A 19120-nucleotide genomic window follows, 5' to 3' on the forward strand; every position below is an offset into this window, starting at 1 on the left:
CACGTACACTTCGTCGTCATCGTCGTCCTCATACCGTGGTCTTCTTTCCTGAGCTTGGCTGTCTGGGGGTGGATATTCGGGTTCCATAGATAGTTGCCTGACTCGCTGTGTCAGTGACTTGGGGCCATACCCTCCCCGTGGTCTTGGAGCGTTTGGCCTGTACCTTCCTCCTTGGCACACTGCTGCAAAGTGGTTCAGTCGGCCACACTTTAGGCAAGTCTTCCCTTTTGCGCTGCACGTTGCTGTCGTAGGGTGGTCTTCCCCGCAGTAAGCGCACTGCGCAGTTCGGGATTGCCATTGTCGCGGACGGTTGGCCTGCGGTCTTTTTTGTATCGCATCCACTCTTTCTTCTTTGATTGGCGCCATTCTGGGCGTGGCCAATGTTGCCATTGGGGAACGTAATGCCGCTTCCATTTCTTCAGCCTGCGCATCTGACAGTTCGTGTGAGCGGGAAAGGACGAGTATTTCATCCAGTGTGATCCCAGGTTGTCTGAGAATGAGCTTCCTCAGGAGTTTCGATCAACACCCCACAATAATTTGGTCTCTTATCTCTTCTCTCGGATTGTGGAACGGGCAGCTGCTGGCCAACCGGCGTAGCCTGGCATAGTACATGTCCACCGACTCAGCTTCCGTCTGCCATGCTCTCTTGAACTTGAACTTCTCGAAATCATTATTTAGTTGGGGGTCAAAGTGGGCGTTGAGGGCGTCGACCGCCGCGTCGTAGTCGTCTTCTTGTCCGGTGTCAGGGAGTGTCTCAAACAGGTCATATATCTCAGGGCCTCCATACAAGATGAGGAGGGACCTATTGACTGTTCCGTCTGTTTTGCGAGTTCCCTTGAAGTACAGGTTAAGGCGACCGAGCCACGCTTTCCACCGCGGCGCCGCCGCCGCAGGGTCAGCCAATTCGCTGAATGGGGGAAGAGGTGCAACTCCTGTGTGAGCGTGGCTGATTACTTGAGGGCCAGTGGCGAGGTTTTGTGCGGGTCCTACAGGGCCAGGCGGTGGTGGAGCGGCCTCTGCGGCTCCTTGCGTCGTGTCTGTCATCATGCTCTAGAGTCCGTGGTGTGTTGCGGCCTCCTGGGAAGCAGTGGGCCCAGTCTTGCACCCCCCTTTGAGATGTGGTCCCCGATATTCTGGGTGGCGTCCCGCGGGCGCATGTGGCACCAGACAGTTTGAGCAGGTAGGGCTGGGTTACTGTAGTGTGGCGTAGTGCTGCTGTTCCCCTCCAAAATGTTGCACCGAGTTTCCAGGGCCACTGTTGTGAGATCATGCGCCAGCGCTTGGGTTAGCCAATGCTTGTATGCTGATGGGGGAGGCAGGCAGGGCTGAGAAGTTGTGTCCCTCGCAGATCGGGACAGCCGGGTCAGCAGGAAGGCGACTGGAGCCGACGTGCACCGTCGCTCCTCTTCACCCCTCCCCCACCGGGGCTGCGCGCGTTTACTGCGCGCCTGGGGGGCCGTGAGACACGAGGTGAGCCTGTTGTGTGGGGGGGGCGATCAGGCCGTTGATGCGCCGCGCGGGCGGGGCCGCCAATGGGACACTCACCCTTCATCACGCGCGGCGAGTCCCGCCAGCCGAAAGCGCTCCTTCGGAGGAGACGCGTGGGCGGGCCTCGAGCCGTCGCATAGGCTGTGTCGCGGTGCAGGCAGGTTGCAGGCAGGTCGTCGGCCAAAGCGTGTGGGCTCCGTGGCAAGATCTGCCTGGCGCAGGCTGCGCGCTGATGAGTAGGCGTCAGATGAGGAAGGCCGACGCTCTCGGCAGGAGGCAGGGCACGCACGAGGTCGGTACCAACCTCGTCGTCAATGTGGAGTGCGGGGGCAGGGCCTCGCACGTGGAAGGTCGGCAGACTAAATAACCACAGGTAGGCAGATTGGTGGTATGCCGGAAAGACCCCGAGCGGTCTTCCGCTTCTTTATTATATACCCCGGAGCGAGCCCGCCCCGGGGGTGTGGGGATGCGTGTGCACATTGATACAAATTATAGGTGAGGCCGGGTGGCTCTCTACAAGTCACTTACTTCAACTTGCGGCAGGCTCAAGACTTGAGCCTGGGGAATTCATCAGGTTTGCCGCCTGCCACCTGAGAGTCCTGTAAATAGGAAGGGGGGGTGATGAGGGAACGAGTTCCGGACCAATACCGATGGTATCAGTACGCTTTATTTTCAAACCAGACCAAACAACAGGCGAAAAACATCTGTCGGATGTATCAGGGGTGGAAAGTCTGTGGATCCGGTATCGAGGTCCTGGTATGACACACACAGCTTCGGCGTCTCAGGTCAAGGAGTCTCCCTGATGTTTTCTCCGGCCAAACCAAACGGAAATAAAACAAAAGAACAGGTGCCACAGAGTTACTTCCGGGGTCCTGTAGATAGGTATGGAGAGGGGGGGTCGGGGTGTGAGGGTTCACCGGTGACTACCACCATGTTTATGCGAATATGAACACTACTTCAAAAATAACGTATTGGGAGTGTAAAGATCAGCAGTGGAACAACGCACAAACACAGTCCCGTGACCTCCCACAACGGCTCCTACCCGGTCCCTCCCCGTGAAAATGCGAACCTCAGTATGCGGTCCCATACCTTGTCCAGCCACACTTCTCCTGAGGTGTGGCGGGGCGAATCATGGTGTCGTTGGCCTCCTGGCTTCTCGGTCCTCCGGGTTCCTGGGTCTTCGGATTCTTTCTCCGTCTTCTTCGTCGTTTCTTCTCTTGGCTCCCACGTCCAAACGCCAGTTTTTCCACCGGTAGCCAACGCGCTGTCTTCCTGCTTTGGTCTCTTGTCCGCCTCCCTCGTTCCCGATTGGCTACAGGCTGCTGATGTCAGAGGGCATACGTCCGCCTCCTTCGTACCCGATTGGCCATAGGCTGATGATGTCACAGGGGATACCTCAGCCCTCAGGGAAGCCCAGGCTGAGTTAAAGGGGCCGTACTGATCCTGTGAACGGAGTGGAAAGGAACACTCATTAAAGTCCTCCCCTCTGCATTGTCTGGCCATGCCCCCGTGACAAGTCTATTGAAGTCCCCGCTGCCGACTCCGTCTCCATGGTCCCTCGAACCGAGGTCAGTGAATGATCTTAAACGCACTGCAGATGAGCTCGGCATCTCCCTATGAACACTGCAGGCAGCGCTGCGCCCAGATTTACGCAAAACCAGCCAGCCTGCAACTAACTCCTAAGTCAAGTGAGCAATACAGGACGTCGCCACGTGACGTAACGAGACGCAAGCCAATGGGAGCAGCGCACGCTACCACGCCTTACAGGCAGCGCGGTGCCCAGATTTACCCAAAACCAGCCAGCCTCCAACTACTCCTTAGTCAAGTGAGCAATACAGGACGTCGTGAGTGACGTAATGAGCAGCAAGCCACTGTCGGCATACAGGTGTCACAGGCGTCAGCGCGCACGTAGCACTCTGCCATACGCGAGTTTCAGAATTGCATTAAAAATGTGTGACAATGCATTTCAGTGCGGTGTTGCGGAACGCCACACTGAAATGCATAAGAGTAACGCCTGATGCGTGATACTTGGCAGGACTGATAAACTGATTTAAACAGGTATGATTGATTGCCTCTGGGTAATGTGTATGTGATGTAGTGGTCGGACACCCTGCAATGGTTCGAGCAGTACTATAAAACAAATTAAATGTTTATAAGAGGGACTATGGAGAGATGAGTAGCACTGATGGACAGTGGAGGTTGAGAGGGAATAAGTGGAGGAGGTCAAGGGGCACCAAAAAAGATTGTGGGACAGGGCGCCACCTGCCGGTCCTGACAAAGTGAGGCAGTAATCTGTCACTGTTGTTTGAGATTGATAGTTTACTCCAGTTGAAAAGGTCTTCACTGTATGTACGGACTTCAAAAGCACATTGCTTGTTGCATAATGCAAGTGACAATTATTTTTTGTATTTAACTGCGTGTTTGCATATGTGCAAACAAAGTTAAAAAGTACTGCCGCTGAAAGATATGTTTACTGTATAATATCACAGTTACACAATTGTTTTACTGCATGATCAGTTTACAAAGAGACTCGGTTAGTGCCCTTCCATTTCAGGTGCTGTACATCAGTTTCAAGATCGTCTTACTACTTCTCGTTGCTCAAATGGGTGTAATTTCTGAAATGTATGTTTTTCTTGTCTTCGCTGTTTGAGCTCTCGAGAAAATGCCACTGATAGTAATTGAATGACACTCATAATTACAATGAAAATGTCACACATAAGCAATCTGCAACGTTGGCAATGTTTGTTGTTCCTCTCCTCGGCGCTACCCAAGAAAGACTTCTTTACTGACCACTTCAAGATGGCTGTTACGACCAGACAAAAGTTGCGTAATTCGTCCCTTTTCCCTTTCCATCTTTGAACTGATCATGTGAAGCTCGGTCTCAATTCTGTGTCTATTTCGGATTATTCTCCTGTGAAATTTAAGAGCTTTCCTTCGTCAGCATACTTCTAACGAGCAGGAATGACGTGACTCGGCGTTGGTCACCTCTTGCGTAAGCCACGTTTGATGTTGGTACTACCGTAAAAAAGGCACGACTACTTGCTCAAACACTAACAGTCACTCCGTAATTTTAATCGCACGGAGACTCGCCCCGCCCATGCATGGCACGTGATGCGAGGAAGTAGGATAGGAGGTCGGGGTAGATTGGTCTTGAAGTCTCGCGTGGTTTACGGACCTGACAGCCCGCCTGGCTTTGAAAGGACGCAGTCGCGTTGTTTATTTCATGTGTGTTGATGCGGTATGCTTCAGGTGCCTGAACCTGCCCTGCGCAAGACATAAGAGCCATGGCATTTCAACATCAGGGCTACTCCGAGGCCGAGCTCCGAACACTGGAGGAGGCGGTCGTATGTCGCGAGGCACAGGTGTCCTCCTTGCTCAGCATCTTCGGGGAGGTACTGAACATAACCTTAAATCAATGTCAGCCGCTGTCATCCTTTTGCTTTTCAGACCGTGTTCCTGAGCACCCCACTATGGCCACTTGGTCCGTTTTTGCCTTGCATGGTGCAGACCTTTCCCATTCACCTACTCGCTCCCCAGTGTCACAGGTCATGCAAAACACCGAGCGATTTTTGAACAATGAAAGTAAAAGAAGTTAAAGTAATCCGTGCCAGCGATGTAATTCCAGTTTTTTCCATTTCTTACTTGATTTTGCATTCCCTACGCATGTTTGCTATTTCAAGTTTTGACGTTTTCTTTTTTTTGGGGTGTAGCCTATTGCTCATGTGTAATGCATACGTTTATTGAGTCGCCTGTATGTGTTTACAGCGGGCCACAATTGAGAATCTGGAGTTGAAGTTAAAGGAGTCAGTGGCTAGATATAGCAAACAAACCAATTTTTAGTGCACTTGGCATTTCACTGACCAGTTACAGCTTATAACGTTATTTAATTCAAACAATCGATAAACATGTTTATTTGAGGTTCAATATATAAGTTGTTTATATTGAGTTCATTTACAATGTGGGACATATTTCGAATCACAGAATATTCCAAATACGCTTATAAGTGGAATCATAAGCCATTTGTCTCCGAGCCTTGCAGTTTCTTTCATTTGCACTTCTCCCCCCTTTTCTAACCATTTCTGAACATAAAATTCAGGTTCAAATACTATGACAGGAGGCCCCACGATTTTTATGAACATTATAGAAGACAGACGATTGATTGATATTCTTTCCCGCAGTGGTATGAGCACATCATTCATTACACTAAAGCCCAGTTGAGGTACAAAAGGTATTTAGAATGTGCACTAATGGTTTCAGGCTTTCAGGGATGCAATTTTTATTTTGTTTGTACTCTCTGAAACCAAGATGTACTGCCTAGTATCAAATACATGCAACTTGCTACAAAGTTTTGTAATTCTCCCTCACCGTATAAAATGTCTACTGGATCTGGCCAATAAACTGGTTGTAGGAGTTTCATTCTGTGTTCTAACTCTTTGTATTCAATTTGGTCATTGGTTGTGCATCTAGAAACATTTGATGCATTAGACATTGTCATCCTTTTCCGCAGGTTATTTGCTAAGCTCCGAAAGAACTGTGCCCTATTCATGCTAACACAGCCTGTGTTCTAGTTATACAGCTGGGAGGGTATTGGGGGGGTTTTCCAGAACTGACAAGGCGCACACCTGAGTAACCGCAATGTGTCTACTAATATTAAGTACAAAAGTCTAGGCAAAAGGGCGGGCGGTAATCCCTCACAACCGCTCAAGGTTGGACCAAGGAGATCCACACAAATTGCACAATAACAGCGAAGCCCCTGCACTAGACAACACAGTAATGTCCGGGTGATTTTGAGTTTCGGCGGTATATTTTCTCCTAGTACAAAGCATGTCTGTATCTAGAAGAAATACTAGACTACACCGCTGTATAGAGTTAAGCGAGGATTGGTGAGGGGAATTTGGTAAATATTCTAATGGACGGATTAGCTGGTGTTCGAAAAGGGGCACATATTTAATTTTTCCGGACTCCAAGAATGCGATGAAACACGTGTTGGCCAGTACAGAGGAACATTAAACTGGTGGACAACACCAAGAACTTTACATCTTTTGAATTCTCATAATTATACTAATGGCCTGTTTACCTTGAAAGTCTTGATGTGCACAGTCTACCAATCTCACTGAAACTCTAACACAGCCTGTGTTCTGTTGCAGTCCTACAACACCAAACTGCATCCGTTCAGCAGCATTTAATGCAGTTGTGGCAAAGGGCCCAGGTGAATCAGCCATTGATTCAAACACTAAAATCTGCACCAGTATTGAACGATCGGCCTCATATATGGTCATATCACGCCGCTGCAGCCTTCTGGATAGGTCACCCAATTCTGTGAGAGCATCATATAATATGCCCATATTTTCAACAAACACCAGGGAGGTTAATAAATGGTTTAAACCAGCATATTTCCTCTGATCAATGCTACTCCTCGTTGAGTCTTTGGAAGATTCCATGAAATGTTTACTAAGTGCTTTGTAGTTATTCCAAACAGCTCTCACAGATATTTCACTTGAGGACACCCAACATACATCTAGCACCTTTCCAATTGCCAGAAGTCTTACTTCTATCTCCAGAGCACATTCCCCAAGCTCTCTCTGATTTTCCGGAGAGGCATGGTAGGTGGTATAAAGTTTATCCAAAAAAAACCTTTTAAGCTGATTAATGCCTGTGACTTCTTTACAAACATCACCCATGGCAAGCTCCAGCTTATGGTTAGCACAGTGCCATACACTCAACTGGTGGATATTTCAGTTTCTGAAGAGTTGCCACACCGTATTTCCTACCTATCCTGTTGGAAGCCCCATCTGTTACAAGCTGAACCAAATGCATTTTTAAATACTTATCAGTAAAACCATGTCTCTGCAAGCATGCAAGTAAGGTATCTAAGATTATATCTGCTGCTATGCTTGGCAGCTCAACAAGGTCTAAGAAAAAGGTCTGTGCCTCATCTGCTTTATCAATACATGCTCTTACACAGATAATTAGTGTGGTCAACTTACTAACTGTGGTAGATTCATCTATCATGAGGCTTATTTTTTATTCATTCTGCAAGATAAAATCAATCAGCCTTGACCTAATTGTAGCAGCAATATGGTCTATTATGTCAGCACAGCTGTGATCTGAATGCAAGACTCTGCCCAAGTCTGCACCATTCATCTTTGAACCTCAATATCCAACGGCATATCAGACAAGCATATGCAATGCAATAGGTCTCGCATTAGGAAAGTTTGAGCTATTGGTATTGTAAATGACAATTTCTTTTATTCATGTTTTGTTTTTGAAAATAGTGAAATTAATAGCTTTGTCATTTACGATGCCAATAGTTATAAATTTCACAAATGTGACACCTATAGCATTTGTAATGCAATATGTATTGTATTTACGTGACTTACATGTATTTGATATTACAAATAACAATGGCTTTACATTTTTTTTTCAATAATTAATACTTAAATGAAAGTTATTGTAATTTATAATGGCACTAGCTTAAAGTTTTGTGAATAACTTTTGTGAAGATTATGTTCAGTCTGTTTTATTGGGACAAAATCCAAGTACAGAAGTGAAATATTAACATCTTTTTGTTACATTTGTAATAAAGCTTGAAACATTGAGAACATATGTGAACCTGGTATTGAATGGTTGCACAGATTGGTGCTGTGGTGGCGCTGAGTGATGTTTTGATGGCGAACGAGTGATGCTGTGGCCTTCAGTGATGCTCTGGTAGGGCATAGTGATGTTGTAGTGCCCCTGAGTGATACTGTGGTGGTGCGGAGTGATGCTGTATGCTATGCTATGTTTTGCTATCCTATGCTTTGATTTGTTATGCTATGCTATGCTATGCTTTGTTATGCTATGCTTTGTTATGCTATGCTTTGTTATGCTACGCTTTGTTATGCTACGCTTTGTTATGCTACGCTTTGTTATGCTATGCTTTGTTATGCTATGCTTTGTTATGCTATGCTTTGTTATGCTATGCTTTGTTATGCTATGCTTTGTTATGCTATGCTTTGTTATGCTATGCTTTGTTATGCTATGCTTTGTTATGCTATGCTTTGTTTGGTATGCTATGTTTTGCTATGCTATAATGTTTGTTTAAGCTATGCTATGTTTAGTTGTGTTGTGCTATGTTTAGTTGTGTTGTGCTATGTTTAGTTGTTTTGCTATGTTTTGTTTGCTATGTTGTGTTTTGCTATGTTGTGTTTTGCTATGTTGTGTTTTGCTATGTTGTGTTTTGCTATGTTGTGTTGTGCTATGTTGTGTTGTGCTATGTTTAGTTGTGTTATGTTTAGTTGTGTTGTGCTATGTTTAGTTGTGTTGTGCTATGTCTAGTTGTGTTTTGCTATGTTTTGTTGTGTTTTGCTATGTTTTGTTGTGTTTTGCTGTGTTTTGTTGTGTTTTGTTGTGTTTTGTTGTGTTTTGTTGTGTTTTGTTGTGTTTTGTTGTGTTTTGTTGTGTTTTGTTGTGTTTTGCTGTGTTGTGTTTTGCTATGTTGTGTTTTGCTATGTTGTGTTTTGCTATGTTGTGTTTTGCTATGTTGTGTTTTGCTATGTTGTGTTTTGCTATGTTGTGTTTTGCTATGTTGTGTTTTGCTATGTTGTGTTTTGCTATGTTGTGTTTTGCTATGTTGTGTTTTGCTATGTTGTGTTTTGCTATGTTGTGTTTTGCTGTGTTGTGTTGTGTTTTGCTATGTTGTGTTGTGTTTTGCTGTGTTGTGTTGTGTTTTGCTGTGTTGTGTTGTGTTTTGCTATGTTGTGTTGTGTTATGCTATGTTGTGTTATGCTATGTTGTGTTATGCTATGTTGTGTTATGCTATGTTGTGTTATGCTATGTTGTGTTATGCTATGTTGTGTTATGCTATGTTGTGTTATGCTATGTTGTGTTATGCTATGTTGTTATGCTATGTTATGCTATGTTGTTATGCTATGTTGTTATGCTATGTTGTTATGCTATGTTGTGTTATGCTATGTTGTGTTATGCTATGTTGTTATGCTATGTTGTGTTATGCTATGTTGTGTTATGCTATGTTGTGTTATGCTATGTTGTTTTGCTATGTTGTGTTTTGCTATGTTGTGTTTTGCTATGTTGTGTTTTGCTATGTTGTGTTTTGCTATGTTGTGTTTTGCTATGTTGTGTTTTGCTATGTTGTGTTTTGCTGTGTTGTGTTGTGTTTTGCTATGTTGTGTTGTGTTTTGCTGTGTTGTGTTGTGTTTTGCTGTGTTGTGTTGTGTTTTGCTATGTTGTGTTGTGTTATGCTATGTTGTGTTATGCTATGTTGTGTTATGCTATGTTGTGTTATGCTATGTTGTGTTATGCTATGTTGTGTTATGCTATGTTGTGTTATGCTATGTTGTGTTATGCTATGTTGTGTTATGCTATGTTGTTATGCTATGTTATGCTATGTTGTTATGCTATGTTGTTATGCTATGTTGTGTTATGCTATGTTGTGTTATGCTATGTTGTTATGCTATGTTGTGTTATGCTATGTTGTGTTATGCTATGTTGTGTTATGCTATGTTGTGTTATGCTATGTTGTGTTATGCTATGTTGTGTTATGCTATGTTGTGTTATGCTATGTTGTGTTATGCTATGTTGTGTTATGCTATGTTGTTATGCTATGTTGTTATGCTATGTTGTTATGCTGCATGTTGTGTTATGCTGCATGTTGTGTTGTTGTGTTTTGTTATGCTATGTTTAATTTTGCTATCCTTTGCTTTGTTTTGTTATGCTATGTTTTTTTATGCTGTTTTGTTATGCTATGTTTTGTGTTTTGTTATGATATGTTTAGTTGTGTTATGCTGTGTTTAGTTGTGTTATGCTGTGTTTTTTGGTATGCTGTGTTTTTTGGTATGCTGTGCTGTTATATTTTGCTATCCTATGCTTTTTTTGATATGGTATGTTGTGTTTTGTTGTGGTATGTTGTGTTTTGTTGTTTTGTTGTGGTATGTTGTGTTTTGTTGTGGTATGTTGTGTTTTTTTGTGGTATGTTGTGTTTTATTGTGGTATGTTGTGTTTTATTGTGGTATGTTGTGTTTTGTTGTGGTATGTTGTGTTGTTGTTTTGTTGTGGTATGTTGTGTTTTGTTGTGGTATGTTGTGTTTTGTTGTGGTATGTTGTGTTGTTGTTTTGTTGTGGTATGTTGTGTTTTGTTGTGGTATGTTGTGTTTTGTTGTGGTATGTTGTGTTGTTGTTTTGTTGTATGTTGTGTTTTATTGTGGTATGTTGTGTTTTATTGTGGTATGTTGTGTTTTGTTGTGGTATGTTGTGTTGTTGTTTTATTGTGGTATGTTGTGTTTTATTGTGGTATGTTGTGTTTTGTTGTGGTATGTTGTGTTGTTGTTTTGTTGTGGTATGTTGTGTTTTGTTGTGGTATGTTGTGTTTTGTTGTGGTATGCTATGTTGTGTTATGCTATGTTGTGTTATGCTATGTTGTGTTATGCTATGTTGTGTTATGCTATGTTGTGTTATGCTATGTTGTGTTATGCTATGTTGTGTTATGCTATGTTGTTATGCTATGTTGTTATGCTATGTTGTTATGCTATGTTGTTATGCTATGTTGTTATGCTATGTTGTTATGCTATGTTGTGTTATGCTATGTTGTGTTATGCTATGTTGTGTTATGCTATGTTGTGTTATGCTATGTTGTGTTATGCTATGTTGTGTTATGCTACGTGTTGTGTTATGCTACGTGTTGTTGTGTTTTGTTATGCTATGTTTAATTTTGCTATCCTTTGCATTGTTTTGTTATGCTATGCTATGTTTTTTTATGCTGTTTTGTTATGCTATGTTTTGTTATGCTATGTTTTGTTATGCTATGTTTTGTTATGCTATGTTTTGTTATGCTATGTTTTGTGTTTTGTTATGCTATGTTTAGTTGTGTTATGCTGTGTTTTTTGGTATGCTGTGTTTTTTGGTATGCTGTGCTGTTATATTTTGCTATCCTATGCTTTCTTTGATATGGTATGTTGTGTTTTGTTGTGTTTTGTTGTGGTATGTTGTGTTTTGTTGTGTTTTGTTGTGTTTTGTTGTGTTTTGTTGTGTTTTGTTGTGTTTTGTTGTGTTTTGTTGTGGTATGTTGTGTTTTGTTGTGGTATGTTGTGTTTTGTTGTGGTATGTTGTGTTTTGTTATGGTATGTTGTGTTTTGTTATGGTATGTTGTGTTTTGTTATGGTATGTTGTGTTTTGTTATGGTATGTTGTGTTTTGTTATGGTATGTTGTGTTATGCTATGCTGGTGAGGGGGAGGGGATGTGAGGGGGAGTGTGTGTGAGTGAGGGTGGGTGAGGTTGAGGGTGTGTGAGGGTGGGGGTGTGAGGGTGAGTGGGGGTGTGAGGGTGGGGTTGTGAGGGTGTGTGAGGATGAGTGTTGGGTGTGTGAGGGTGTGAGAGTGAGGGGTTGTGAGGGTGAGAGGATGAGTGAGGGGATGAGTGAGGGTGAGGGGATGAGTAAGGGTGAGGGGATGGGTGAGGGGATGTGAGGGTTGTGAGGGTGAGTGAGGGTGTGCGACAGGGTGGGTGACAGTGTGTGACAGTGTGTGAGTGAGGGGGTGTGAGGGTGAGAGGGGTGGTGTGAGGGGGGTGTGAGGGTGAGAGGGGGGTGTGAGGATGAGAGGGGGGTGTGAGGGGGAGAGGGGGAGTGTGAGGGGGAGTGTGAGGGTGAGAGGGGGAGTGTGAGGGTGAGAGGGGGAGTGTGAGGGGGAGTGTGAGGGGGAGTGTGAGGGTGAGAGGGGGGGTGCGAGGGTGAGGGGGGGGTGCGAGGGTGAGGGGGGGTGTGAGGGTGGGGGGTGAGGGGGGTGTGAGGGTGAGAGGGGGTGTGAGGGTGGGGGTGTGAGGGTGAGGGTGGGGGTGTGAGGGTGAGAGAGGGGGTGTGAGGGTGAGAGAGGGGGTGTGAAGGTGGGGGTGTGAGGGTGAGAGGGGGGTGTGAGGGTGAGAGGGGGGTGTGAGGGTGAGAGGGGGGTAGAGGGGGGAGTGTGAGGGTGAGAGGGGGAGTGAGGGGGAGTGTGAGGGTGAGGTGTGAGGGTGAGAGGGGGTGTGAGGGGGTGAGAGGGGGGTGTAGGGGGTGTGAGGAGGAGGGGGGGTGAGGGGTGTGAGGATGGGTGTGAGGGGGGGTGGGGGGGTGAGGGGGGGTGCGAGGGTGAGGGTGGGGTGTGAGGGTGAGGAGTGGGGGTGAGGTGGGTGTGGGAGGGGGTGTGAGGGTGAGGAGGGGGTGTGAGGGGGTGTGAGGGGGGTGTGAGGGTGGAGGTGGTGGGGGTGTGGGGGTTGTGAGGGTGAGGGTGGGTGGGATGTGTGGGTGTGGGGGTGGGTGAGGGGATGAGTGAGGGTGGGGGGGGATGAGTGAGGGTGAGGGGGATGGGTGAGTGGATGAGTGAGGGTGAGGGTATGAGTGAGGGTATGGGTATGTTTAGTTGTGTTTTGCTATGTTTAGTTGTGTTTTGTTGTGTTTTGCTGTGTTTTGCTATGTTTTGTTGTGTTTTGCTATGCTTTGTTGTGTTTTGTTGTGTTTTGTTGTGTTTTGCTGTGTTTTGCTATGTTGTGTTTTGCTATGTTGTGTTTTGCTATGTTGTGTTTTGCTATGTTGTGTTTTGCTATGTTGTGTTTTGCCATGTTGTGTTTTGCCATGTTGTGTTTTGCTATGTTGTGTTTTGCTATGTTGTGTTTTGCTATGTTGTGTTTTGCTATGTTGTGTTTTGCTATGTTGTGTTTTGCTATGTTGTGTTTTGCTATGTTTTGCTATGTTGTGTTTTGCTATGTTTTGCTATGTTGTGTTTTGCTGTGTTTTGCTATGTTGTGTTTTGCTATGTTATGCTATGCTATGTTGTGTTTTGCTATGTTGTGTTATGCTATGTTGTGTTATGCTATGTTGTGTTATGCTATGTTGTGTTATGCTATGTTGTGTTATGCTATGTTGTGTTATGCTATATTATGCTATGTTGTTATGCTATGTTGTGTTATGCTATGTTGTGTTATGCTATGTTGTGTTATGCTATGTTGTGTTATGCTATGTTGTGTTATGCTACGTGTTGTTATGTTTTGTTATGCTATGTTTAATTTTGCTATCCTGTGCTTTGTTTTGTTATGCTATGCTATGTTTTTTTATGCTGTTTTGTTATGCTATGTTTTGTGTTTTGTTATGCTGTTTTGTTATGCTATGTTTTGTGTTTTGTTATGCTATGTTTTGTGTTTTGTTATGCTATGTTTTGTGTTTTGTTATGCTATGTTTAGTTGTTTTATGCTGTGTTTTTTGGTATGCTGTGCGGTTATATTTTGCTATCCTATGCTTTTTTTGATATGGTATGTTGTTTTGTTGTGTTTTGTTGTGGTGTGTTGTGTTTTGTTGTGGTATGTTGTGTTTTGTTGTGGTATGTTGTGTTTTGTTGTGGTATGTTGTGTTATGCTATGCTGGTGAGGGGGAGGGGGAGTGTGGGTGTGTGAGGGTGGGTGAGGTTGAGGGTGGGTGAGGGGGTGTGAGGGTGTGTGAGGGTGAGAGGGTGAGGGTGAGTGGGGTGGTGTGAGGGTGAGAGGGAGGGTGAGAGGGGGTGTGAGGGTGAGAGGGGGAGTGTGAGGGTGAGAGGGGGAGTGTGAGGGTGAGAGGGGGAGTGTGAGGGTGAGAGGGGGGTGTGAGGGTGAGAGGAGGGGTGCGAGGGTGAGGGGGGTGTGAGGGTGTGTGAGGGTGGGGGGGTGATGGGGGTGTGAGGGTGAGAGAGGGGGTGTGAGGGAGGGGGTGTGAAGGTGGGGGTGTGAAGGTGGGGGTGTGAGGGTGAGGGTGGGTGTGTGAGGGTGGGTGTGTGAGGGTGAGTAAGGGTGGGGTGTGAGTGTGTGGGGGTGTGAGAGTGAGGGGTTGTGAGGGTGAGGGGATGGGTGAGGGGATAAGTGAGGGTGAGGGGATGAGTGAGGGTGAGGGGATGAGTGAGGGTGAGGGGATGAGTGAGGGTGAGGGGATGAGTGAGGGTGAGGGTACGAGTGAGGGTGAGGGTACGAGTGAGGGTGAGGGTACGAGTGAGGGTGAGGGTATGAGTGAGGGTGAGGGTATGAGTGAGGGTGAGGGTATGAGTGAGGGTGAGGGTATGAGTGAGGGTGAGGGTATGAGTGAGGGTATGTTTAGTTGTGTTTTGCTATGTTTAGTTGTGTTTTGCTATGTTTTTTGGTATGCTGTGTTTTTTGGTATGCTGTGCTGTTATATTTTGCTATCCTATGCTTTTTTTGATATGGTATGTTGTGTTTTGTTGTGGTATGTTGTGTTTTGTTGTTTTGTTGTGGTATGTTGTGTTTTGTTGTGGTATGTTGTGTTTTGTTGTGGTATGTTGTGTTTTGTTGTGGTATGTTGTGTTTTTTTGTGGTATGTTGTGTTTTATTGTGGTATGTTGTGTTTTATTGTGGTATGTTGTGTTTTGTTGTGGTATGTTGTGTTGTTGTTTTGTTGTGGTATGTTGTGTTTTGTTGTGGTATGTTGTGTTTTGTTGTGGTATGTTGTGTTGTTGTTTTGTTGTGGTATGTTGTGTTTTGTTGTGGTATGTTGTGTTTTGTTGTGGTATGTTGTGTTGTTGTTTTGTTGTATGTTGTGTTTTATTGTGGTATGTTGTGTTTTATTGTGGTATGTTGTGTTTTGTTGTGGTATGTTGTGTTGTTGTTTTATTGTGGTATGTTGTGTTTTATTGTGGTATGTTGTGTTTTGTTGTGGTATGTTGTGTTGTTGTTTTGTTGTGGTATGTTGTGTTTTGTTGTGGTATGTTGTGTTTTGTTGTGGTATGCTATGTTGTGTTATGCTATGTTGTGTTATGCTATGTTGTGTTATGCTATGTTGTGTTATGCTATGTTGTGTTATGCTATGTTGTTATGCTATGTTGTTATGCTATGTTGTTATGCTATGTTGTTATGCTATGTTGTTATGCTATGTTGTTATGCTATGTTGTTATGCTATGTTGTTATGCTATGTTGTTATGCTATGTTGTGTTATGCTATGTTGTGTTATGCTATGTTGTGTTATGCTATGTTGTGTTATGCTATGTTGTGTTATGCTATGTTGTGTTATGCTACGTGTTGTGTTATGCTACGTGTTGTTGTGTTTTGTTATGCTATGTTTAATTTTGCTATCCTTTGCATTGTTTTGTTATGCTATGCTATGTTTTTTTATGCTGTTTTGTTATGCTATGTTTTGTTATGCTATGTTTTGTTATGCTATGTTTTGTTATGCTATGTTTTGTTATGCTATGTTTTGTGTTTTGTTATGCTATGTTTAGTTGTGTTATGCTGTGTTTTTTGGTATGCTGTGTTTTTTGGTATGCTGTGCTGTTATATTTTGCTATCCTATGCTTTTTTTGATATGGTATGTTGTGTTTTGTTGTGTTTTGTTGTGGTATGTTGTGTTTTGTTGTGTTTTGTTGTGTTTTGTTGTGTTTTGTTGTGTTTTGTTGTGTTTTGTTGTGTTTTGTTGTGTTTTGTTGTGTTTTGTTGTGGTATGTTGTGTTTTGTTATGGTATGTTGTGTTTTGTTGTGGTATGTTGTGTTTTGTTATGGTATGTTGTGTTTTGTTATGGTATGTTGTGTTTTGTTATGGTATGTTGTGTTTTGTTATGGTATGTTGTGTTTTGTTATGGTATGTTGTGTTTTGTTATGGTATGTTGTGTTTTGTTATGGTATGTTGTGTTATGCTATGCTGGTGAGGGGGAGGGGATGTGAGGGGGAGTGTGTGTGAGTGAGGGTGGGTGAGGTTGAGGGTGTGTGAGGGTGGGGGTGTGAGGGTGAGTGGGGGTGTGAGGGTGGGGTTGTGAGGGTGTGTGAGGATGAGTGTTGGGTGTGTGAGGGTGTGAGAGTGAGGGGTTGTGAGGGTGAGAGGATGAGTGAGGGGATGAGTGAGGGTGAGGGGATGAGTAAGGGTGAGGGGATGGGTGAGGGGATGTGAGGGTTGTGAGGGTGAGTGAGGGTGTGCGACAGGGTGGGTGACAGTGTGTGACAGTGTGTGAGTGAGGGGGTGTGAGGGTGAGAGGGGTGGTGTGAGGGGGGTGTGAGGGTGAGAGGGGGGTGTGAGGATGAGAGGGGGGTGTGAGGGGGAGAGGGGGAGTGTGAGGGGGAGTGTGAGGGTGAGAGGGGGAGTGTGAGGGTGAGAGGGGGAGTGTGAGGGTGAGAGGGGGAGTGTGAGGGGGGGTGCGAGGGTGAGAGGGGGGGTGCGAGGGTGAGGGGGGGGTGCGAGGGTGAGGGGGGGTGTGAGGGTGGGGGGTGAGGGGGGTGTGAGGGTGAGAGGGGGTGTGAGGGTGGGGGTGTGAGGGTGAGGGTGGGGGTGTGGGGGTGTGAAGGTGGGGGTGTGAGGGTGAGAGGGGGGTGTGAGGGTGAGAGGGGGGTGTGAGGGTGAGAGGGGGGGTGTGAGGGGGAGTGTGAGGGTGAGAGGGGGAGTGTGAGGGTGAGAGGGGGAGTGTGAGGGTGAGAGGGGGAGTGTGAGGGTGAGAGGGGGAGTGTGAGGGTGAGAGGGGGAGTGTGAGGGGGAGTGTGAGGGTGAGAGGGGGGGTGCGAGGGTGAGGGGGGGTGCGAGGGTGAGGGGGGGTGTGAGGGTGGGGGGTGAGGGGGGTGTGAGGGTGAGAGGGGGTGTGAGGGTGGGGGTGTGAGGGTGAGAGAGGGGGTGTGAGGGTGAGAGAGGGGGTGTGAAGGTGGGGGTGTGAGGGTGAGTGAGGGTGGGGTGTGAGTGTGTGGGGGGTGTGTGAGGATGAGTGGTGTGTGTGTTGTGTGGAGGTGTGAGAGTTAGGGGTTGTGAGGGTGAGGGGGTGGGTGAGGGGATGAGTGAGGGTGAGGGGGATGGGTGAGTGGATGAGTGAGGGTGAGGGTATGAGTGAGGGTATGGGTATGTTTAGTTGTGTTTTGCTATGTTTAGTTGTGTTTTGTTGTGTTTTGCTGTGTTTTGCTATGTTTTGTTGTGTTTTGCTATGCTTTGTTGTGTTTTGTTGTGTTTTGTTGTGTTTTGCTGTGTTTTGCTATGTTGTGTTTTGCTATGTTGTGTTTTGCTATGTTGTGTTTTGCTATGTTGTGTTTTGCCATGTTGTGTTTTGCCATGTTGTGTTTTGCTATGTTGTGTTTTGCTATGTTGTGTTTTGCTATGTTGTGTTTTGCTATGTTGTGTTTTGCTATGTTGTGTTTTGCTATGTTGTGTTTTGCTATGTTGTGTTTTGCTATGTTTTGCTATGTTGTGTTTTGCTATGTTTTGCTATGTTGTGTTTTGCTGTGTTTTGCTATGTTGTGTTTTGCTATGTTATGCTATGCTATGTTGTGTTTTGCTATGTTGTGTTATGCTATGTTGTGTTTTGCTATGTTGTGTTTTGCTATGTTGTGTTTTGCTATGTTGTGTTTTGCTATGTTGTGTTTTGCTATGTTTTGCTATGTTGTGTTTTGCTGTGTTTTGCTATGTTGTGTTTTGCTATGTTATGCTATGCTATGTTGTGTTATGCTATGTTGTGTTATGCTATGTTGTGTTATGCTATGTTGTGTTATGCTATGTTGTGTTATGCTATATTATGCTATGTTGTTATGCTATGTTGTTATGCTATGTTGTGTTATGCTATGTTGTGTTATGCTATGTTGTGTTATGCTATGTTGTGTTATGCTATGTTGTGTTATGCTACGTGTTGTTATGTTTTGTTATGCTATGTTTAATTTTGCTATCCTGTGCTTTGTTTTGTTATGCTATGCTATGTTTTTTTATGCTGTTTTGTTATGCTATGTTTTGTGTTTTGTTATGCTGTTTTGTTATGCTATGTTTTGTGTTTTGTTATGCTATGTTTTGTGTTTTGTTATGCTATGTTTTGTGTTTTGTTATGCTATGTTTAGTTGTGTTATGCTGTGTTTTTTGGTATGCTGTGCGGTTATATTTTGCTATCCTATGCTTTTTTTGATATGGTATGTTGTTTTGTTGTGTTTTGTTGTGGTGTGTTGTGTTTTGTTGTGGTATGTTGTGTTTTGTTGTGGTATGTTGTGTTTTGTTGTGGTATGTTGTGTTATGCTATGCTGGTGAGGGGGAGGGGGAGTGTGGGTGTGTGAGGGTGGGTGAGGTTGAGGGTGGGTGAGGGGGTGTGAGGGTGTGTGAGGGTGAGAGGGTGAGGGTGAGCGGGGTGGTGTGAGGGTGAGAGGGAGGGTGAGAGGGGGTGTGAGGGTGAGAGGGGGAGTGTGAGGGTGAGAGGGGGAGTGTGAGGGTGAGAGGGGGGTGTGAGGGTGAGAGGAGGGGTGCGAGGGTGAGGGGGGTGTGAGGGTGTGTGAGGGTGGGGGGGTGATGGGGGTGTGAGGGTGAGAGAGGGGGTGTGAGGGAGGGGGTGTGAAGGTGGGGGTGTGAAGGTGGGGGTGTGAGGGTGAGGGTGGGTGTGTGAGGGTGGGTGTGTGAGGGTGAGTAAGGGTGGGGTGTGAGTGTGTGGGGGTGTGAGAGTGAGGGGTTGTGAGGGTGAGGGGATGGGTGAGGGGATAAGTGAGGGTGAGGGGATGAGTGAGGGTGAGGGGATGAGTGAGGGTGAGGGGATGAGTGAGGGTGAGGGTACGAGTGAGGGTGAGGGTACGAGTGAGGGTGAGGGTACGAGTGAGGGTGAGGGTATGAGTGAGGGTGAGGGTATGAGTGAGGGTGAGGGTATGAGTGAGGGTGAGGGTATGAGTGAGGGTGAGGGTATGAGTGAGGGTATGTTT

The 19120-nt window shown here is 45.4% G+C and overlaps 1 protein-coding gene and 1 pseudogene across 1 annotated transcript in view; one reads left to right on the forward strand and one right to left on the reverse strand.

The window, feature by feature from the left end:
• Positions 1–4625: 4625 nt before the first annotated feature.
• Positions 4626–19120, forward strand: part of ORC5 (origin recognition complex subunit 5) — a 333695-nt gene continuing 319200 nt past the window's right edge. Inside the window, exon 1 of the mRNA XM_086967427.1 lies at positions 4626–4880. Within this exon, the coding sequence (XP_086823553.1) occupies positions 4773–4880 (108 nt within the window). The 5' untranslated portion in view covers positions 4626–4772. The remainder of the gene's footprint in view (positions 4881–19120) is intronic.
• Positions 6522–19120, reverse strand: part of LOC147750732 (E3 SUMO-protein ligase KIAA1586-like) — a 33045-nt pseudogene continuing 20446 nt past the window's right edge.

This window comes from Lissotriton vulgaris, chromosome 1_1 (genome assembly GCF_964263255.1).
Source record: "Lissotriton vulgaris chromosome 1_1, aLisVul1.2, whole genome shotgun sequence".
In the NCBI taxonomy this organism is placed as follows: Eukaryota; Metazoa; Chordata; class Amphibia; order Caudata; family Salamandridae; genus Lissotriton; species Lissotriton vulgaris.